The 18,525-nt window shown below is 39.3% G+C and overlaps 1 protein-coding gene across 1 annotated transcript in view; it reads right to left on the bottom strand.

The window, feature by feature from the left end:
• The window catches only part of LOC127573997 (cyclic nucleotide-gated cation channel beta-3-like), an 89,200-nt gene extending 70,948 nt beyond the window's left edge, over positions 1-18,252 (bottom strand). The window contains exon 1 of the mRNA XM_052022589.1: positions 17,935-18,252. Within this exon, the coding sequence (XP_051878549.1) occupies positions 17,935-18,252 (318 nt within the window). The remainder of the gene's footprint in view (positions 1-17,934) is intronic.
• Between the last annotated feature and the right edge of the window lie 273 nt (positions 18,253-18,525).

Genomic DNA, 18,525 nt, shown 5'->3' with positions numbered 1-18,525 from the left:
CTGAAAGCAATCTGCAATCTGCTTAATTATACACTTTGATTTGTAGTTTAGTAAGAAGATTAAGTAAAGGCAGTCTAGTTATTATCTTATTAAATACTCAGCAGCCTGTTTACTTCAGTGCAAGAAACAAATCTTCAGGCAAATCTTTATAATACTGACATTGTGCAAATCCTGGGTAAAGGTAAAATCGAAATTAATTTTTGGCATAGAGTATTATCTAATGATTAACTTTTAAAGCAGACTTGCAAGAGATTTCATTTGAACATTTCAATTGATTATCTTATTTCTTATAATAGATAAGATTTTCCTGAGGCTACATCAGGGTGCACTGGATTGCCATATTGCGACCAATTAAAGCTTGGTCATTCCAATTAGGAAGCACTTATCCACATAGTGGACAGTTGGACTATCTCTCCACAAAATGTTTGTGTATGCTGGTCCAATTGAAATATGTTCAAATAATGTGGATTAAATCCCTGATAAGGAATTTGGAGGATATATATAAGGGTTTGGTCATAAAAGTCCTGGAAGAGGTGGAAAGATTGAGCTTCTTCCCCTTCCTGCTCCTCCCTGTCTCCATGAGCTGCCTAATTTTCTGGTTCTTTAGTGCAGACATTTGTTCCACACAAGTCAGGTGGCAGAGGTGTCAGTTAGCCTACCAAATAAAATGTCCTCAGGAAAACCTGGATAAAGTCTGTATTGGGAGATACCTGACAGCATAAATGACATCAATATCTCCTGGGGTTTTGGGTCACCATTAAAAGCTATTCCTTAATTTACACTAAAGATTCCTGATTCTGCCAATTTGACATATATTCAACATATTAATTTATCAAACAGCAGTGCCCCCTATTTAAAGGTTAACATATAATGGGATCAAATTGTTCTCATATCATTGGATTTCCTCCTGAAGTCTTCACTGTCACAAATGTAAATCCTCAGTCAATTCATCAAGAAACAGCAAAATTGTTGAAGATCTGTGTGATCTAGAATTAGCCACACCCATAGCCAAGTTGTTCCAGTGGCTTCTACCAGTCAAAGTGGAAATTATCAAGTTATGCCCCATCCACAAGATAGATCCAATTGAGCCAATTACCACTGTATCACTTCCAATTATTAGCAAAAGACTAGAATGTGTCTATGATGGGGCTTTCAAGAACTTGCTAATTGATGCTCAGTTTGGGTTCCACCAGGACAAATCAGTTCCAGATTTCATGACAGCCTTGGCTCAAACATGAACAAAATTATTTAATTCCAGTGGAGAGATGAGATTGACTGCTCTTGATGATTATGGCAGCATTTGGCTAAGTATGGTACAAAGAAGCCTGGGAAAATAAAGTCTACAGGGAAGAATACCTCTCTGCTGGTGTCATACTTAGTGCTGGGCAATGGCCATCTCTACCAAAAGCTATTCTAACCACCTTTTCTTGACATTCTTTGAAGCTTCCCCACTTCCACCAGCAATAATTTGAGAGGCACCATTGGCCACAAATAATTGACAAGCAGTCGGAAGATGTACATTCAATGCTGACCCAACCTCCTGACTACCTGAAGACATTCCACCACCTACAAGGCTCAAGTGAAGTGTGTGATGGCTGCAAAGGTGAAGATCCATTAACAGTTAGAAGCATGGCCACATCCAGTACTATCTGCTGTTTTAAACACATATTCCCTTCACCCTAGTGCATTATTGCTACAATGTGTATCATCTACTAGAGGTACTGCAGCATTGCCAAGACTTCCTTAGGAGCATTGGCCAAAACTATTCCCTTTACCACCCAACAACATAAATAAGTGCATATCAATACCACCATCTACCAATTCCTTTCTAAGTGATATTCCAGGCCGATTTGGAAATGTTACATCATTCCTTCATTCGCACAAGGACAAAATCCTGGAATTTTCCACTTTACAGAACTGTCCACAAAGACTGAAACAATTCAAGAATGTATTTCACCACTACCGCCTATCCCAAATCCTGTGACAAAATAAAGAAAGAAATTGGATAAACATTTTTTCTGTTTGTTTAGGTACATCTGTAGCATCCACAAAATTCGTAATTAAATGGGACCTACCAAGCTATACTGAAAGTTACAGGTGGAAGCTGTATTAGTGTGCAAGTATCTGTCTATCCAATGCTATAGATTGATATTGTGGGTTCATATTATAGGATTGAGCCCCTATTTCAAACCATGCAATGGCAAATGTGTTTGGTAGTATTGCTGGTTTATACCCTGACATTTGCTCTTTGATAAGAGATGTAGAATCAAAAGTATTTGAGAATCAATCATTCCCAGAGAGAAACAGTATTATTTGTGCTCACATTCAGGCAATCAGTAGGCTGCTAAAAACAAAATCAGTATCATTCAGTTTCCAGATGAAGAGGCATCCAATAGCAATGGTTCGTTAAGTACTTGATTTTACTCATAGCCCAGACAGTTGAAGATCACTGTTGTTTCTGATGTTATGCAATATATTGGCATTCTGATGAAACATCATCATGGTCATTGGCATCTACTGAAGTGTGATAAATTCAGTTTGAAGATGATAAAGTTCCTCCAAGAATCCAATTACAAATCAGAATCTCACTCCAATTGAGTGGAAGTACATCTGTTCAAAACCTTCAGCCACAATTCAATTAGCTAGAAGATGGTCCAGGAACCCAAATGATATTTTTATGATAATTTACTATAAATAATCAAGCTTGTTTCAATAGTAGTCTCCTGCTTCTGTGGCAGTCAGTCACCAATTCTGGCTCTGCTTCAGGATACGAGCACATAAGGCTGAAATATCTGTGTAATACTACGTTGTGTTATTGGAAATACCTAATTTAGGATGACAGAGTTAACAGAGTTTAAAAGGTTAAATTCTGTGAACATTGCTTTGTATGTATTCAATAAAAGTAATAAAATGAGTGTAAAAGTTTGGGAGAATTAAAAATGAGGGAGTAGAATCTTAAATTAGCAATAGTACATTTAGCAGTGAAATTTGGAAGCACATTTTCAGTGTCAGAGCAGAGAAAAGTGTAGATATTCAGCTAAATAAAATGTTCAAGTTTGTGAATGATAGATTTACATTAAGTGTATTAAGGAAATGGAACAAAGGTAGAGAAATTAATTTAAAGCTGAGTGGTAGAACAAGAACAAAGAGCTGCAGAGCCTACTTCTAGTCTTCTTAAACTTATGTTTTGTCTATCTGCTTGGGGAGGTAAAACAAAATCTCTGAACATTATTTGCAAAAAGAGCATGGAGACCCTCTTGGTGTCCCAGTTAATTATAATCCACCAATATCACATAAAAGGGATTAAATGTTCATTTATTTTATTTGTGCTTTGCGCGACTTGGCTGTCACATTTGTCAACAGTGTAATGTTGACCGTCAAGCATTTTGATATGTCCTTCGTAAGAATATGAAAGAAGTTATATGAATATATATTCATGGTGTGTGCCTTGAAGGAGAACTGGTGGCAATGTGATAATAACAAGATAAGATGACATGGACAGAAGTATTTTCTATGTTTAAAGGTTAGAAAAGTAATCTGTTTTGACAACGTGATGGTGTGCCAAATACAGGTGAGCTAAAGACTAATGATAGTCAATTCATTCACGAACATTAAGAAATAGGATGTTTTCCGAGTTGATTAAGTTGTCAAAACAGATTACTTTTCTAACCTTTAAACATACAAAATACTTCTGTCCATGTCATTTTATTTTGTTATTATCACATTGCCACCAGTTCTCCTTCAAGGCACACAACATCGTGATTTGAAAATAAGCTCTGAAATTTCTGACAGCAATGAGTAGGTACCTTCATGCTGGCTACACTGGTTCAAGGTTCACCATCACCACCATCAAGCGACTCACCATCATCTCATCAAGTGCATATAGAGATAAGCAATGAGTAGCAGCCTTGCCATTGACATGCACTTTCCATAAGAGTATTGAAACAATGGCGATAAGCATTATGAACTGAATTCAATTTAAAACTCATGAATTTCATATTACTAGGAATCCTGTTTTCCATGAGTGATGGGAGCATGTTAACATCTAACCAATTATTTTTAATTTGAAAGGCCTTTTGCCTTCATCTGAATAATTTCATTTATCTTAACCACTCTCAGGTGTGATCCTAGCCATTTCGATGAAACCCATACCTGCTTTTGTAGATTGAATGGGAGCCCAAGCCTTACCTATGAATTTAAAATGCACTGGATAATTTCCATGACACTGGAGAAGGGCATATCATCTTGTATGTTTCAACATAGAATAATAGAAGCACCACATGTGGGAAAAATTTATTTTGTGTACCATTTGTTAAAGGATTTGTTTATGTGCATCTAACAGCTGCTGACAGCATGCAGGGCTGGCAGATCGTGATGCCAGTGTGCAATGATAATTGGATACCACTGCTGCCATTTTGGAACTCCATGCTGAAGCCCACGCATACAATTGATGGGATTCCTTTTATCTTTGCAAAGCTGTGCACCATGTTAAACAACATTTATGATACTCACCATTAACGTGTTTTATTTAGAGGATTATGAACGATTGCTTATTAGTTTTACATTACTGTGCATTGTGATGAACTTTTGCACACTTGTATGAAGTTTCAAGTTTATAGGAAATTGGCTAATGCTGAAGAAAACTTTGATGACAAAGGCTGGACAGAAAACAGTTGCTTACAGACTGGGTAAATTTTCCTCTCAGAATTGATGAAAGCACTGAGAACAGAGATAGTCATTGTATTCTCACAAGATCACAAGACAAAGGAGCAGGAGTAGGCCACTCGGCCCATCGAGTCTGCTCCATGAGTTAAACGAAACTATTCCTATCTTTTCTCTTACTGGATTCAAGATTGCATGCTTCCCTATGGTGTGTGGTAACATTGACTCTATGACATCGATTTACTTACATCTCATGACAAGCCTGACATTATCTTGAACTGACTGCAATATTAGGTGGAAGTATGAGTAGGGAGGAGGATGTAAAGAGGTTTAGAGAGGATATAGGCAAGCTGAGTGAGAGGGCAAGAACATGGCAGATGCATGATAATGTTGAAAAATATGAAGTTATCCACTCTGGTACTCAAAACAGAAAAGCAGACCATTTTTTAAATGCATGTGTAGCAATCAATTAGGAAAACTAATGGTACATTAGCTTTTATTATGGGAGGACCTGAGTACTGGAGTGAAGATGTCTTATTGCATTTATATAGGGACTTGGCAAGACTGTGTCTGGAGTATTACAGAGTTTTGGTCTCCTTATCTAAAGAAGTATATACTTGCCATACAGGGAATGTAGAGAAAATCCATGAGACAGGTTCCAAGGATGGCAGGTTTCCCACCATGAGGAGAGATTCAGTAGACTAGGCCTGCATTCTCTTAAGAGTTTAGAAAAATGAAAGGAAATCTCATTGAAACTTATAGTAACTTAGGGCTTGATAGGCTGCAAACAGAGAGGATGTTTCCGTGGCTGACAAGTGTAGAACCAGGGGTCACAGAGTCATAATATGGGGTAGGCCAAGTCTGAGAAGGAAATAAATTTCTTCAGTCTGAAGCTGGTGATTTTTTGGAATTCTCTATCCCAATGAACTGGGAGGCTCAGTCACTGTTCCTTAAAAGCAGAGATTTCTGGATGTTTAGGGATATGGGGATTGTGCAGGAATATGAAGTTGAAATAGACCAGCATTAGGTTAATGGATAGGCGAGAAGGTTTCCAGGAAAAAAACAGCTACTCCTTTCCTTTTCTTTTGTCCCTCAGTGTATAATGGGTGTACAGAGGCAAGCCATGGTGGAGATCAATGCCTAATAATCCCCATCAGAAGTAGCAACTGAGAATGTAGACATTGGATTTTGCATCATACTTCCACATGCATGTTAATGGAGGTGATCAGTTGGAAAGAACCTCTCAAACCCTAGCCAAATCCCTGCCCTGTATTGTTGATGAACTATTCTATGCTACTCGATATAGAGCACAACTTTCCTTACAGTTCTTCACTATGTATTAAGCTCATCCTTAGCAATTAAAACATGCAGCATGCATGTCCACTCCAGTTAATTCATGTTGTATATCATCTTCTCCAGCAAGAGAGTAAAGTGTGGCATGGTGAAATGAATACTTTTTGGTGTCATATTCCATTGCTTGCAATATCAGGTGGCTAATCTTATACCATTTGTTTCTAGCCCAATAAGTCTTTGTAATGATCCAATAAAATGATTGGTTTAGAGGCTACACAGTCACCTGCCCTTTCCCATGCAGATTTTCCAATGGAACTCGAAACAACATGGCGCATTCTAATTTCCCTAGTTCCAGTGCAAAGTCCCACAGAAAGTCTGTGGTGAAATACAAGTGTAATGAAAGATTTTATTGATCAATCAACCATTTGGAACAGATGATTTCAGATCATAGGTTGATTTTAATTCAGTAATATAAAATAAATTTGGTTACATTTGACTTAAAACGGTAAGCCTTGCTGAAAGATAATAACACAACATAAAATAACATTGCACGTGAGAAAGTGAATTAAAAGACTTTAACCCAGTGACACAGAACATGATTTAATATAGTAATAAGTTAACAAAGTTAATGCTATCACTGGTGAGGTCTGTACAGATTCCAGTATCACTGAAACCTGTGCAAATCGAGGATGTCTGTGCAATTTCTAACAATTAGGAATTTAAATTGTATTTCACTATATTTAAAGAAGAAAAGTTTTTAGTGTTAAGAAGCTATTATTAACAATACCTTGGAAGTGTTAACCATTGATAAATATTTGATTATGCATCCTGTAGACCGTCTTTAATACTGAGATTCTGATTTAGTAAATTGCTTTTCATCTGTGACTATTCCTGCCAATAACAAGCTTCTTAATAGGAAATTAGCATCAAATGTAGCCTAATACCATTATCCGTTTAATAATTATATTGAAAGAATTATTTCTATTCTTAGCATTAACTTATTGCAATTTATACCCTAACCAACAATATGTTTAATTGCAAGCTAATCACCTTTATCTTGGTATCAATCTAATGCTGGAAAATAGCTAAGGATTTATATTTGACTCGAAGTGTAAGATCAATTAATTAGGGGGAACAGTAGCATTATTTTCTGCACAAAAAGTGAAATTGGTATGTTCACATGGTGGAGGGGCATAAATTACCTGAAGTACTCTTGCAGCAATGTAAAGATAAGATCTAGGAAAGTGGGTGGAAGGATGGAAAATTGGGATTGAGAGGAAGCTCTTCTACTCCAGAACACTGATTTAAAAAGAAAAGTGTTCCTTTGGCAGAGCTTGCGAAGTCCCAATTCTCTGACAACACAGTATCCCTACACTTGAGGAGAGAATTTTTAATATGTATTTATGAGCAGTTCCACAAAAGTAGGAGCATATGTAGATGAAGGGGATGTATACACAGAGAAGACCACATGCATAGAGATCACCTAATAATTATCAGGTATATTAAGGATACATGTATGTGCATTTATCTATAACGTGAGTGCATTTAACCCCTCCAAAAACGTAAAATTTAAATTCCTATGTTACCCCCTGGGCAGGAAAATAACTCATAATACATTTGTATATTGTATTAGGAAGTTGTAATAGTAACTGGAATTGAGTTTCAATAAAACCATAATCTAATTGAATGGCAGGGCAGACTTCATGGGCTGAATAAGTAAGGAAACAGGCTCATATATCATTAAAAAACACTGGAGCTCATATTGTTTAATATTTTTTGCATAAAGCAGCATATTCTCTCCCAACTGTGAGCAACAGTTAGAAGATCTTCAAGTTTTTGTTTTAAAAAGATGGCCAAAAATCTAGTCTAGAAAGTCCCAGTCATTTTTCCTTCCCAGCTGGAATTCTTACTGACTGTCATCATACATTTTAATAGAAGTTTTGATCTACATCTGGAATGTCTTGGAGCAACTTTAATTCCTCTACTGTGTTCAAATGTGATGAGGGGCAACTTTATCTCAAAAATTGTAAGAGTGGGATAATTTTGAATAATTTAGATGGTTGCATCCCAGGTACCTGGATTTAGAACATAGAACACTACAGCACAGTATAGGCCCTTTGGCCCATGATGTTGAGCCGACATTTTATCCTGCTCTAAGATCTATCTCACCCTTCCCTCCCACAGGGCCCTCCATTTTTCTATCATTCATGTGGCTATCTAAGAGTCTTTTAAATGTCCCTAATGTATCTGCCTCCACCATCTCTGTCGGCAGTGCGTTCCATGCACCCACCATTCTGTGTAAAAAAACTTACCTCTGACATACCCCTTATACCTTCCTCCAATCACCTTAAAATTACGTCCCCTCGTGTTAGCCATTTTTGCCCTGGGAAAAAGTCTCTGGCTGTCCACTCGATCTACGCCTCTTATATTGTACACCTCTATCAAGTCACCTCTTATCCTCCTTCGCTCCAAAGAGAAAAGTCCTAGCTCACTCAACCTATCTTCATAAGACATGCTCTCCAATCCAGGCAGCATCCTGGTAAATCTCCTCTGCACCCCCTCTAAATCTTCCACAACCTTCCTATAATGAGGCAACTAGAACTGAATGCAATACTTCAAGTGTGGTCTAACCAGAGTTTTATAGAGCTTCAACATCACCTCATGGCTCTTGAACTCAATCCCCCAACTAATGAAGGCCAACACACCATACGCCTTCTTAACAAACCTATCGACCTGTGCAGCAACCTTGAGGGATCTATGGACATGGACCCCAAGATCCCTCTGTTCCTCCACACTGCTAAGAGTCCTGCCATTAACCTTGTATTCTGCCTTCATATTCAATCTTCCAAAGTGCATCACTTCACACTTATCCTGGTTGAACTCCATCTGCCACTTCTCAGCCCAGCTCTACATCCAATCAATGTCCTGTTGTAACATATAGTAACCTTCTACAATATCCACAACACCACCAACCTTCGTGTCATGTGAAAACTTACTAACCCACCCTTCCACATCCTCATCCAAGTCATTTATAAAAATCACAAAGAGAAGGGGTCCCAGAACAGATCCCTGCAGAACACCACTGGTCACTGACCTCCAGGAAGAAAACGCTCCATCTACAACCACCCTCTGTCTTCAATGGGCGAGTTAATTCTGAATCCACACAGCCAAGTTTCCCTGGATCCCATGCCCCCTGACTTTCTGAATGAGCCTTCCATGAGGAACCTTGTAAAATACCTTAGTAAAATCCATGTGCACCACATCCACTGCTCTACCTTCATCAATGTGCCTTGTCACATCCTCAAAGAATTCAATCAGGCTTGTGAGGCAGGATCTGCCCTCACAAAGCCATGCTGACTGTCCCCAATCAGCCTATGCTTCACCAAATGCCCATAAATCCTGTCTCTAAGAATCTTCTGCAGTAATTTGCCCACCAGTGAAGTAAGACTCACTGGCCTATAATTCATAGGGTTATCCCTACTCCATTTCTTGAACAAAGGAACAATATTTGCCACCTTCCAATCATCCAGCACTGCTCCTGTGACTAGTGAGAATGCAAAGATCATCACCAAAGGCACAACAATCTCTTCCCTTGCTTCCCATAAAAACCTTGGATATATCCCATCTGGCCCTTGTGACTTATCTATCCTAATGTTTTTCAAAAGTTCCAGCGCATCCTCTTTCCTCACAATGACATGCTCTGGCATATCAGCCTGATGTAAACCATCCTCACAAATGTCAAGGTCTCTCTTACTGGTGAATACTGAAGCAAAGTAGTCATTAAAGACCTCTCCTACCTCTTCTGACTCCAGGCACGTTTCCTTGTTTATCCCTGATCGGTCCTCCCCCACTCTAGTCATCCTTCTATTCTTCACACACATGTAGAATGCCTTGGGGTTTTCCTTAATCCTACTCACCAAGGCCTTCTCATGCCCTCTTCTAGCTCTCCTAAATCCATTCTTAAGCTTAAGCTCCCTCCTGGCTACCTTGTAACTCTCAAGACCCTTGTCTGATCCTTGCCTTCTTAACCTTAGGTAAGTTTCTTTCTTCCTTTTGACAAGATAATCTATGTCTTTTGTCAACCACGGTTCCTTCACTCTACCATCCTAACCCCACCTCAGTGGGACAAACCTGTCCAGAACACCATGCAAGTACTCCCTAAACAACCTCCACATTTCCGTTGTGCAATTCCCCAAGAGCATCTGTTCCCAATTTATGCTCCCAAGTTCCTGCCTGATAGCATCATAATTCCCCCTCCCCCAATTAAATACTTTCCCATATCATCTGCTCCAATTCCTCTCCAAGGCTGTGGTAAAGGTCAAGGAGTTATGGTCACTGTCTCCAAAATGTTCTCCCACCGAGAGATCTGAAACCTGATCAGGCTCATTGCCTAGTACCAGGTCCATAATGGTCTGTCCTCAGGTCGACCTGTCCACATACTGTGTCAGGAATCCTTCCTGGACACTCTTAACAAACTCTGCCCCACCTGTCCCCCTTACACTAAAGTGCCAATCAATATTAGGGAAGTTAAAATCACCCATGACAACAACCCTGTTATTTTTGCACCTTTCCAAAATCTGCCTCCCAATCTGCTCCTCAGTGTCTCTGATGCTGTGTGTGTGTGTGTGTGTGTGTGTGTGTGTGTGTGTGTGATCGCTCCCTTCCTGTTTTTTATTAAAAAGAATCCCCATAATCCACTGACTAATACTAAATTAGTATCTAGTTCCCAAGTCTCTTCCCAGTCAGAGAAAGAAGTTATTATTGAGTTTATTTTTGTTTCCAAAGGTGCCACCCTTTAGAAGTAACTTATGTCCTTAAGGAATAATTAACCTTCTGCCTGAAACTTCTGGGTGTTTTCTGGGCCTCCATCAGTATTCACAGCTGTTCTGCAACTGGCATGATTTCCCTTGATATCACTTAAAGATGGGATGTGTAGAATTTACAAGGAAAATCCAGTATGGTTTTGAGAAGGGAGGTAAATAGTTGGGAAGATGGCCATGGACATACGAAGAAAGTTCTCATGATTATTTAAACTATTTTTGAAATTAGTTAAAGTTACATCCCCTTGATACAAGTCATCTTTTCTCTCTGCTTCACCTCTTGGAATTTCAGAGTCCTTTTATTCCAAGGAACAGAAGGAATAAACTGATCAACCATTAACACTCCATTCAAATAGGTTATGGTAATTAGTATCCTAAATTTGAATAATTTCTCTTTTGTTTTCCTTTTCTATCAAACTATTTACATTGCAAATCACAGAATAATTAAAAGAACTCCAAATCTGGTTGATGTATTAGTCAAGGGTGTCAGTTTATATATGCCAATGAACAAAGATGAATGATTAAAATAAAGTCAAAAGGAAATTCCTCTACTGGTTTTCTAGGCTGAAGAAAACAAAGCATTTTAAGTGACATGGATTTTCAAATTAAATTAAAGTCTCCTTTACAAACTATAGTTTAAGTTATGTTGCATAAAAATATTGTAATTACATTTGGCCCATTTTAAAATTGTCTTTGGCAACCATTTTCCTCTGAAGGAGAGGCGAAGGCATGCAAAAGCCAGGTATTTCTTGTAGTCAAAATAATAGTGTATTAGATTTTCAATGACATTTTATCTCTGATAATGTTACAAAGGAAAATCAGTAAGTCATTTTAAGTGAGGGTAAAACAGGTGTTGTGAGATAATTATCATAACAACCACTTTCTTAGGAAACAGACAGTGTAAAAGCAAAGTAAAATGATCAATGTAAATTAACTTTTAAGCTGTAGAGCACAAACTTTCTAATAATACGACATCAACAATACTAACTTGCATTTATATGGCACGGTTTATATAGCAAAATATATCAAAGCAGTTTATATTAGCATATCAATCAAAAATTGGTGCTGAAGCACATAGGAGACACTGAACGTTAAATTGAAAGGTCAAACAGCAGGTATTGAGAAGCATTTTAAGGGATAATAAAAATAATGTATTCAGGAATGATTAAAGGAGGGAATGCTAGAGCTGAGAACTTTGGTAGCTGATGGCACAGCCATTCACACTGAACAGCCTAAATTCATGGATGAGCAAGAGATCAAAATTAGGGAAGTGTAGATATGTCAGAAGGTTATTGTGATAAAGGAGTTACAATGATAAACAAAAATGTGAATATTTAAATCAAGATGCTGCTTAACTGGGTGCCAATATTGATTAGCACCCCGAGACTGAAGAAGTCATGTGATGAAGTGTTTTAGAACATGGGCAGCCGCATTTTGTATGAGGTTATGGAGAGAGGAATAAATGAATGTTGACAGGAGTGTGTTGGAATAGTCATATCTAGAGGTAACAAAGGCACAGATCGATGTTTCATGCCATATAATAGATACCGAACCAAAGATGCAGTGTGTGAAAAACAAACCTCACTTGGTGAATCACAAATATCCAAAAAGATATGCAATTATAGAGCCAGAGTCACATCCACACGGAAGGACATGAATATCAAGTCTCTACCCCTTTTTCATTCTTGAATGCACTCCTTAATGTCTCAGTTTTTCTCAAAGTTACTGAAAAACTTAATTCAAACCAACAATCAGGGCATTTCATTAAATAAAACTTCTCAACTGTTATGCTGCATCTGACCCTGCATGTCTCATTTTATCTACTCCATGGACCTATGATATCCTCATTATCGCACACAGTTTGCAGAAATGATCTTCCAATTGACTTTGGCTATATTTTCCCTTTTTTGCCTTTTGTTTTATACTTCATCACATGCACTTCTTACTGTTGGCCATCCAACATTTCTAGGCTGGTTTTGGTTTGCTCTAAAGCTTTGTGTGCACTTTTCTAGAGAGAACTCTGTCTCATATAGTAGTCATTCCCTCAGAGTGTACTCCAGATTCCATAAATAATCTGATCTGATGATAAAGTTCTTTAAATCTTCAATTATCTATTCAAGGTTATAGCTCTGTGAGAAAGCATCAAACTATTCACTGTGATCCTGGACATCCATGAGAAAACAGTAACAGTAAACTGTTTCACTGCCGAGTGGATTCCAGCATCTGACATAGTCTCAGAAGAGGGAGTTTATAGTATGGTACAATTCTCACCCCTTGTGATCAATGAGATCCAATAATACTTTCATCTGCTCAAAACCAGCTCAATATACAATGTGAATTCTTCCTTCTATTGTTTCCATTCTTGAGACAGGTTATGGCTTGAAAATCTCAGGCATGTAGCAGAATGGTTAAATTAACTTAGCAGCCAGAATTCTGGACCACTGAACCAGAGGCAAGAGTTCAAATCCCACAATTGGAACAAGGGAAATTAAATTCAAGTAATTCAATGAATATGGAATTAAAAATAGTTAATCATAATAACGATGTTTGTGTGATTGCCAGTTTGATGTAAAAAGCTAACAGGTTCAATAATCCTCCTTCAGGAAAGGAAATGTATCATCTTTACATAGTTTGGCCTATTTATGAATCCATACCTACCGATATAATTGACTCTTAATTGCATACTCAACTCAGGAGCAATTAAGAATGGACAACAAAAGCTTTGATGTCAGCAACATCAATATCCTGTGAATGAATAAATCAAAAAAAAATCCAGCACCTTGGATGTCTTTGTTCCATTGTGTGCTATCTCAGTTGAATCATATACCTGTCTCTTAGCACACATACACATTATCTCAATTGGGAGTGTTTACACCTGGTATTATGATTCAACATAGCATCTAAGTGTTATATTTTCATCAACCAGTACCTCTGACCCATGTTATAGCATATTTTACTAAATAAAATCTAACAGTGTCAGGGCTACATACTTATTATTGCTTCTCCACAGAGGCAGGCAAAGCTTTGGCACATCTTAGACTAGCTAGTGTCACGACAACACACATCACTAGATCATATGATGCCACCTTTAAAGCAACACAGCCTTGAAGTAGCAATTATTTAAAGAAACCAACACTATACATGTTAAATATTACATTTAAGACTAGGTTTTTGATCACACTTTAAGTCATTTGCACTAGCATCTCCTTCTTTGGCTTGGTGCCAATTTTTATTTGCTAGTTCTTCTGTGAAGTGCTTTGTGATGTTTTACTACATTAAAAGGTACTACAGTAAAACTCCAACAACCTGTTATCTGACAATTCATAAATCCTGAAGATTGGCATCAGGGTCACCAGGTGCCGATTCCCATGCTCCCTATAACGTACTCATACGCTGGTTCCCACACTCCCTTTAAACTCACCATAGCTCACATTTCCACAGTCCCTTGAAATTCACCTGGTTCTCTTTTCCTTGCTCCCTTGAAACTCACCAGGTTCTGTTTCCCATCCTCCCTTGTAATTTACTGTACCCTTGTTTTCCTTGCAACTTAACTAAATGGAAAATATATTATTCAACTATGTAATATCTCAAAAATGTGAATTTTAAGAATGTTGAAGTATTAATAGGAATAATAGCCAATATACAGAGAGAGAGAGAGAGAGAGAGAGAGAGAGCGAGAGAGCGCGCACGCGCGCGCTGGGAACCACACAACAAAGTAGTACAGTGAAGGAAGGTTCTGTGAATGTCACCTGATGAGAGCATAGCTGAGACAGCTTTCTAGCTAAGTGACTTGACCATCAGAAACAGTACAAACAAGATAAGTGTGTCTGGCAATGGCCATCCTATAAAGGGATTGCATTATAAGAAGAGGGTGGAGGGAGAGTGGGAGGGGGGGAGTGGGAAAGTACAAACAGACATCTTTATAATCAAGAACTTTCTAGCCTGATAAGGAAAGATGTTTTGTTTACTCAGTTCTTGGATGAGCAATAACTTGAAATGATTGACTTCAGAATCATGACAGTCCTGAGCTGGGGTAAGAATACAAAAAACCTTTAGGAAGAAAAGTCATATAAAAGAAGGGCATTTCGAGACATCGGGAGTGACAACCTGGGAACAACCATTGCAAGAAGGAAGGTCTTGAGTTTGGAACTCAGAGAAGGCTACAAAGCTGTGCAGTGAATCTGGCCAATTCATCTCATACGGGTAGTATTTGTCCAAGCTGTGAGTCTTGTGACTTAACATCAGAAGTGATAAATTGGAACAGTAAATCAAATGTGAAGTTGTTAGAAGTCAGTGGTACACATACATGCTTAAGTAACTCAAGTGTCAATAAAGATTAAGTTGTTTTAAATTTTGGTTTAGAGTCTCTTTGTTTGGCATGTCAGTTAATACCCTAAAGAGGAAATATGGTTAATCTGGGGTCCAACCCGGATAAGTGTGAAGTGATACACTTCAGGAGATCGAATTCAAAGGCAGAATACAAGGTTAGTGGCAGGACTCTTAGCAGTGTGAAGGAACAGAGGGATCTTGGGGTCCACATCCATAGATCCCTCAAGGTTGCCACGCAGGTCGATAGGGTTGTTAAGAAGGTGTATGGAGTGTTGGCCTTCATTAGTCGGGGTATTGAGTTCAAGAGCCACGAGGTGATGTTGCAGCTCTAAAGAACTCTGGTCAGACCACACTTGGAGTATTGTGTTCAGTTCTGGTCACCTCATTATAGAAAGGATGTGGAAGTTTTAGAGAGGGTGCAGAGGAGATTTACCAGGATGTTGCCAGGATTGGAGAGCATGTCTTATAGGTTGAGTGAGCTAGGGCTTTTCTCTTTGGAGAGAAGGAGGATGAGAGGTGACCTGATAGAGGTGTACAAGATGATAAGAGGCATAGGTCAAGTGGACAGTCAGAGACTTTTTCCCAGTGCGACAATGGCCAACATGAGGGGACATAATTTTGAGGTGGTTGGAGAAAGGTATGAAGGGGATGTCAGGGGTAAGTTTTTTTTTTACATAGAGCGTAGTGGGTGTGTGGAATGCACAGTCGGCAGAGGTTGTGGGGGCAGATACATCAGGGACACTTAAGAGACTCTTAAACACATGAATGATAGAAAAATAGGGGGCTATGTGGGAGGGAAGGGTTAGATAGATCTTAGAGCAGGATAAAATGTCGACACAACATTGTGGGCCGAAGGGCCTGTACTGTGCTGTAGTGTTCTATGTTCTATTGTTACTTATACTTGAAATACTCAGCAGGTCAGGCTGCATCAATGGAAATAGAAACAGACCTAATATTTCAGGTCAGCGACCTTTCTTCAGAATTGAATAGTTCCTACTGAGTTTTTTCCAGCACTTTTTCTTTGCTTTTCAGATTTCCAGTTTCTGCAGAATTTTGATTTTCTATATGTGACCACAGTGTGTCTATTTTAATAAAGCAAGCTAAATTGCAGAATGTGATCCCAAACATAGTAATAAAAATAAGTAATGGTCCTACAATTTCTTGTCAATGATTTCAACTTAATTAATCATCTAACAGTAATGTGCTTGTATTGCATCTAATATTCTCCATGCGCTCATTTGAAAGCTTTATTGTATGGAACAGTTCTCTCCCATTGTGATCACTGAGGTGCAATAGCATCTTTACTACTCATAGACAGTTTGACATAAAAGGTAAACTCTTCTTTCTGTTCTCCAGACAAGTTATTTGAGGCTGAATTTCATCTGCACTCTATTTTTGGAAAATGCTAGGTTTCTTACATGGTTTTCAGATTGTCATGCTCATATTTCCTGGAGAAAAACACTATGATGCTGGAGGAACTCAGCAGCCAGGCAGCATCCATGGAGAAAAGCATGCAGTCAACGTTTCAGGACAGGACCTTTCTTGGAGTGCTGTTATGGTGTTTAATTCACAAAATCTTCTTGTAATTATCTAATGGTGGATTGAAAACAGCAAAACATATGTCAGGTTACTGTGTATCGATCAACACCATCAGTACTAATCAACAAGTTTCACAATCTGGGCCTCTGCACCTCCCTCTGCAACTGGATCCTCCTCAACTTCCTTATCGGGAGACCACAGTCATGCAAATCGACAATAACATCTCCTCCTCGCTGACAATCAACACAAGTGCACCTCAAGGATGCGTGCTTAGCCCACTACTCTACTTTCATGGCTTAAATGCCATCTATAAATTCGCTGCTGACACCACTGTTGTTGGCAGAATCTCAGATGGCGATGAGGAAGCATACAGGAATGAGGTAGATTGGCTGGTTGAGTGGTGTCACAACAACAACCTTGCACTCAACATCAGCAAGACAAAGGAATTGATTGTGGACTTCTGGAAGGGAAAGTTGGGAGAACACACACCAATCTTCATTGAGGGGTCAGTGGTGGAAAGATTGTACAGCTTCAAGTTCCTGGACATCAACATCTCAGAGGATCTCTCTTGGGCCAAACACATTGATGCAATAACAAGGAAAGCACACCAGCTGCTCTACTTCATTAGGAGTTTGAGGAGATTTGGTATGTCACCAAAGAGTCTTGCAAATTTTTGCAGATGTAAAGTGGAGAGCATTCTGACTGGTTGCATCACCACCTGGTACAGAGGCTCCAATGTGCAGGATCAAAAGAGGCTGCAGAAAGTTGTAGACTCTATCGTAGGCATAACCCTCCCTGCCAACGAGGACATCTTCAAGAGGTGGCGCCTCAAGAAGGTGGCATCCATTACTAAGGACCCTCACCATCCAGGATATACCCTCTTCATGTTACTACGATTGGGGAGGAAGTACAGGAGCCTGAAGACCAACACTCAACATTTCAGGACAGCTTCTTCCCCTCCACCATCAGATTTCTGAACGGTTCATGAACACTACCTCATTATTCCTCTTTTGCACTATTATTTAGTTTTGTAACTTATAGTAATTTTCATGTCTCGCACAGTACTGCTGCTACTGCAGCAAAACAACACATTTCAGGACATATTTCAGTAATAATAAACCTAATTCCTTCATTACATTGCCAGCTGAGCTTTGGAGGAGGATTTCAGAGCGGACAGTCAGTTACGTTGCTTGCACTCCAAAAAAAAAGTCTGGTTCCTCTAACCATTTTCCGGAGAGGTAACAGGTGAACCAGAAATTATCTCCACATTGCACGACATTCACTCACTTACCTTGCGGAACATGTTTCTCCGCCCGCGAGACTTGGTCGCGTCACGTGCCCCGGCGCGGTGCCGTTGCCGTGGAGACCGCCGGCCACCCGGCTCCTGCCGTTGGTCGGAAGGAAAATGCCGGTTCGGGTGCCTGCGGCCAGTTGCAAGAGCCGCTTGGCTCTGACTCCCGGTAAGAGGGTCGAAAGTTTTCCCTGCAGCCAGAGAAGCTGGAGCTGGGGTGAGAGCCAGGCGGAAGCTCCCGGCTCGGTCTGTCCGTTCCCCGGGGCGGGGTTTGCTGGAGGTGACCTCCGCCCTCCTCTTTAGCCAGGAGACGGGCATCAACATAGAATGGGTCAGCATAGAATGATGTGCCGAATGGCCCCGCTTCTGAACTGACGCAAAATCTCACACCGATTTAGCATTAAATTCAAGAGAATATCTTTAAAAAATTACAACTTTATGAAACATATTTCTTGGAGTCATACAGCACAGAAGTCGGCTCTTCAGCTCACCACGCCCGTATTGGCCATTAAACGGACATTAACGACGAATCCAGTTTCCCAGCTCACAGCCCATATCCTTCTGTGTCATAGTATTTCAAGTGCTCATCTA

The sequence above is a fragment of the Pristis pectinata genome, chromosome 9 (genome assembly GCF_009764475.1).
Source record: "Pristis pectinata isolate sPriPec2 chromosome 9, sPriPec2.1.pri, whole genome shotgun sequence".
NCBI lineage: Eukaryota > Metazoa > Chordata > Chondrichthyes > Rhinopristiformes > Pristidae > Pristis > Pristis pectinata.
Note: the sequence above shows the minus strand (reverse complement) of the source record. Positions and strands in the feature narration are given on the sequence as shown.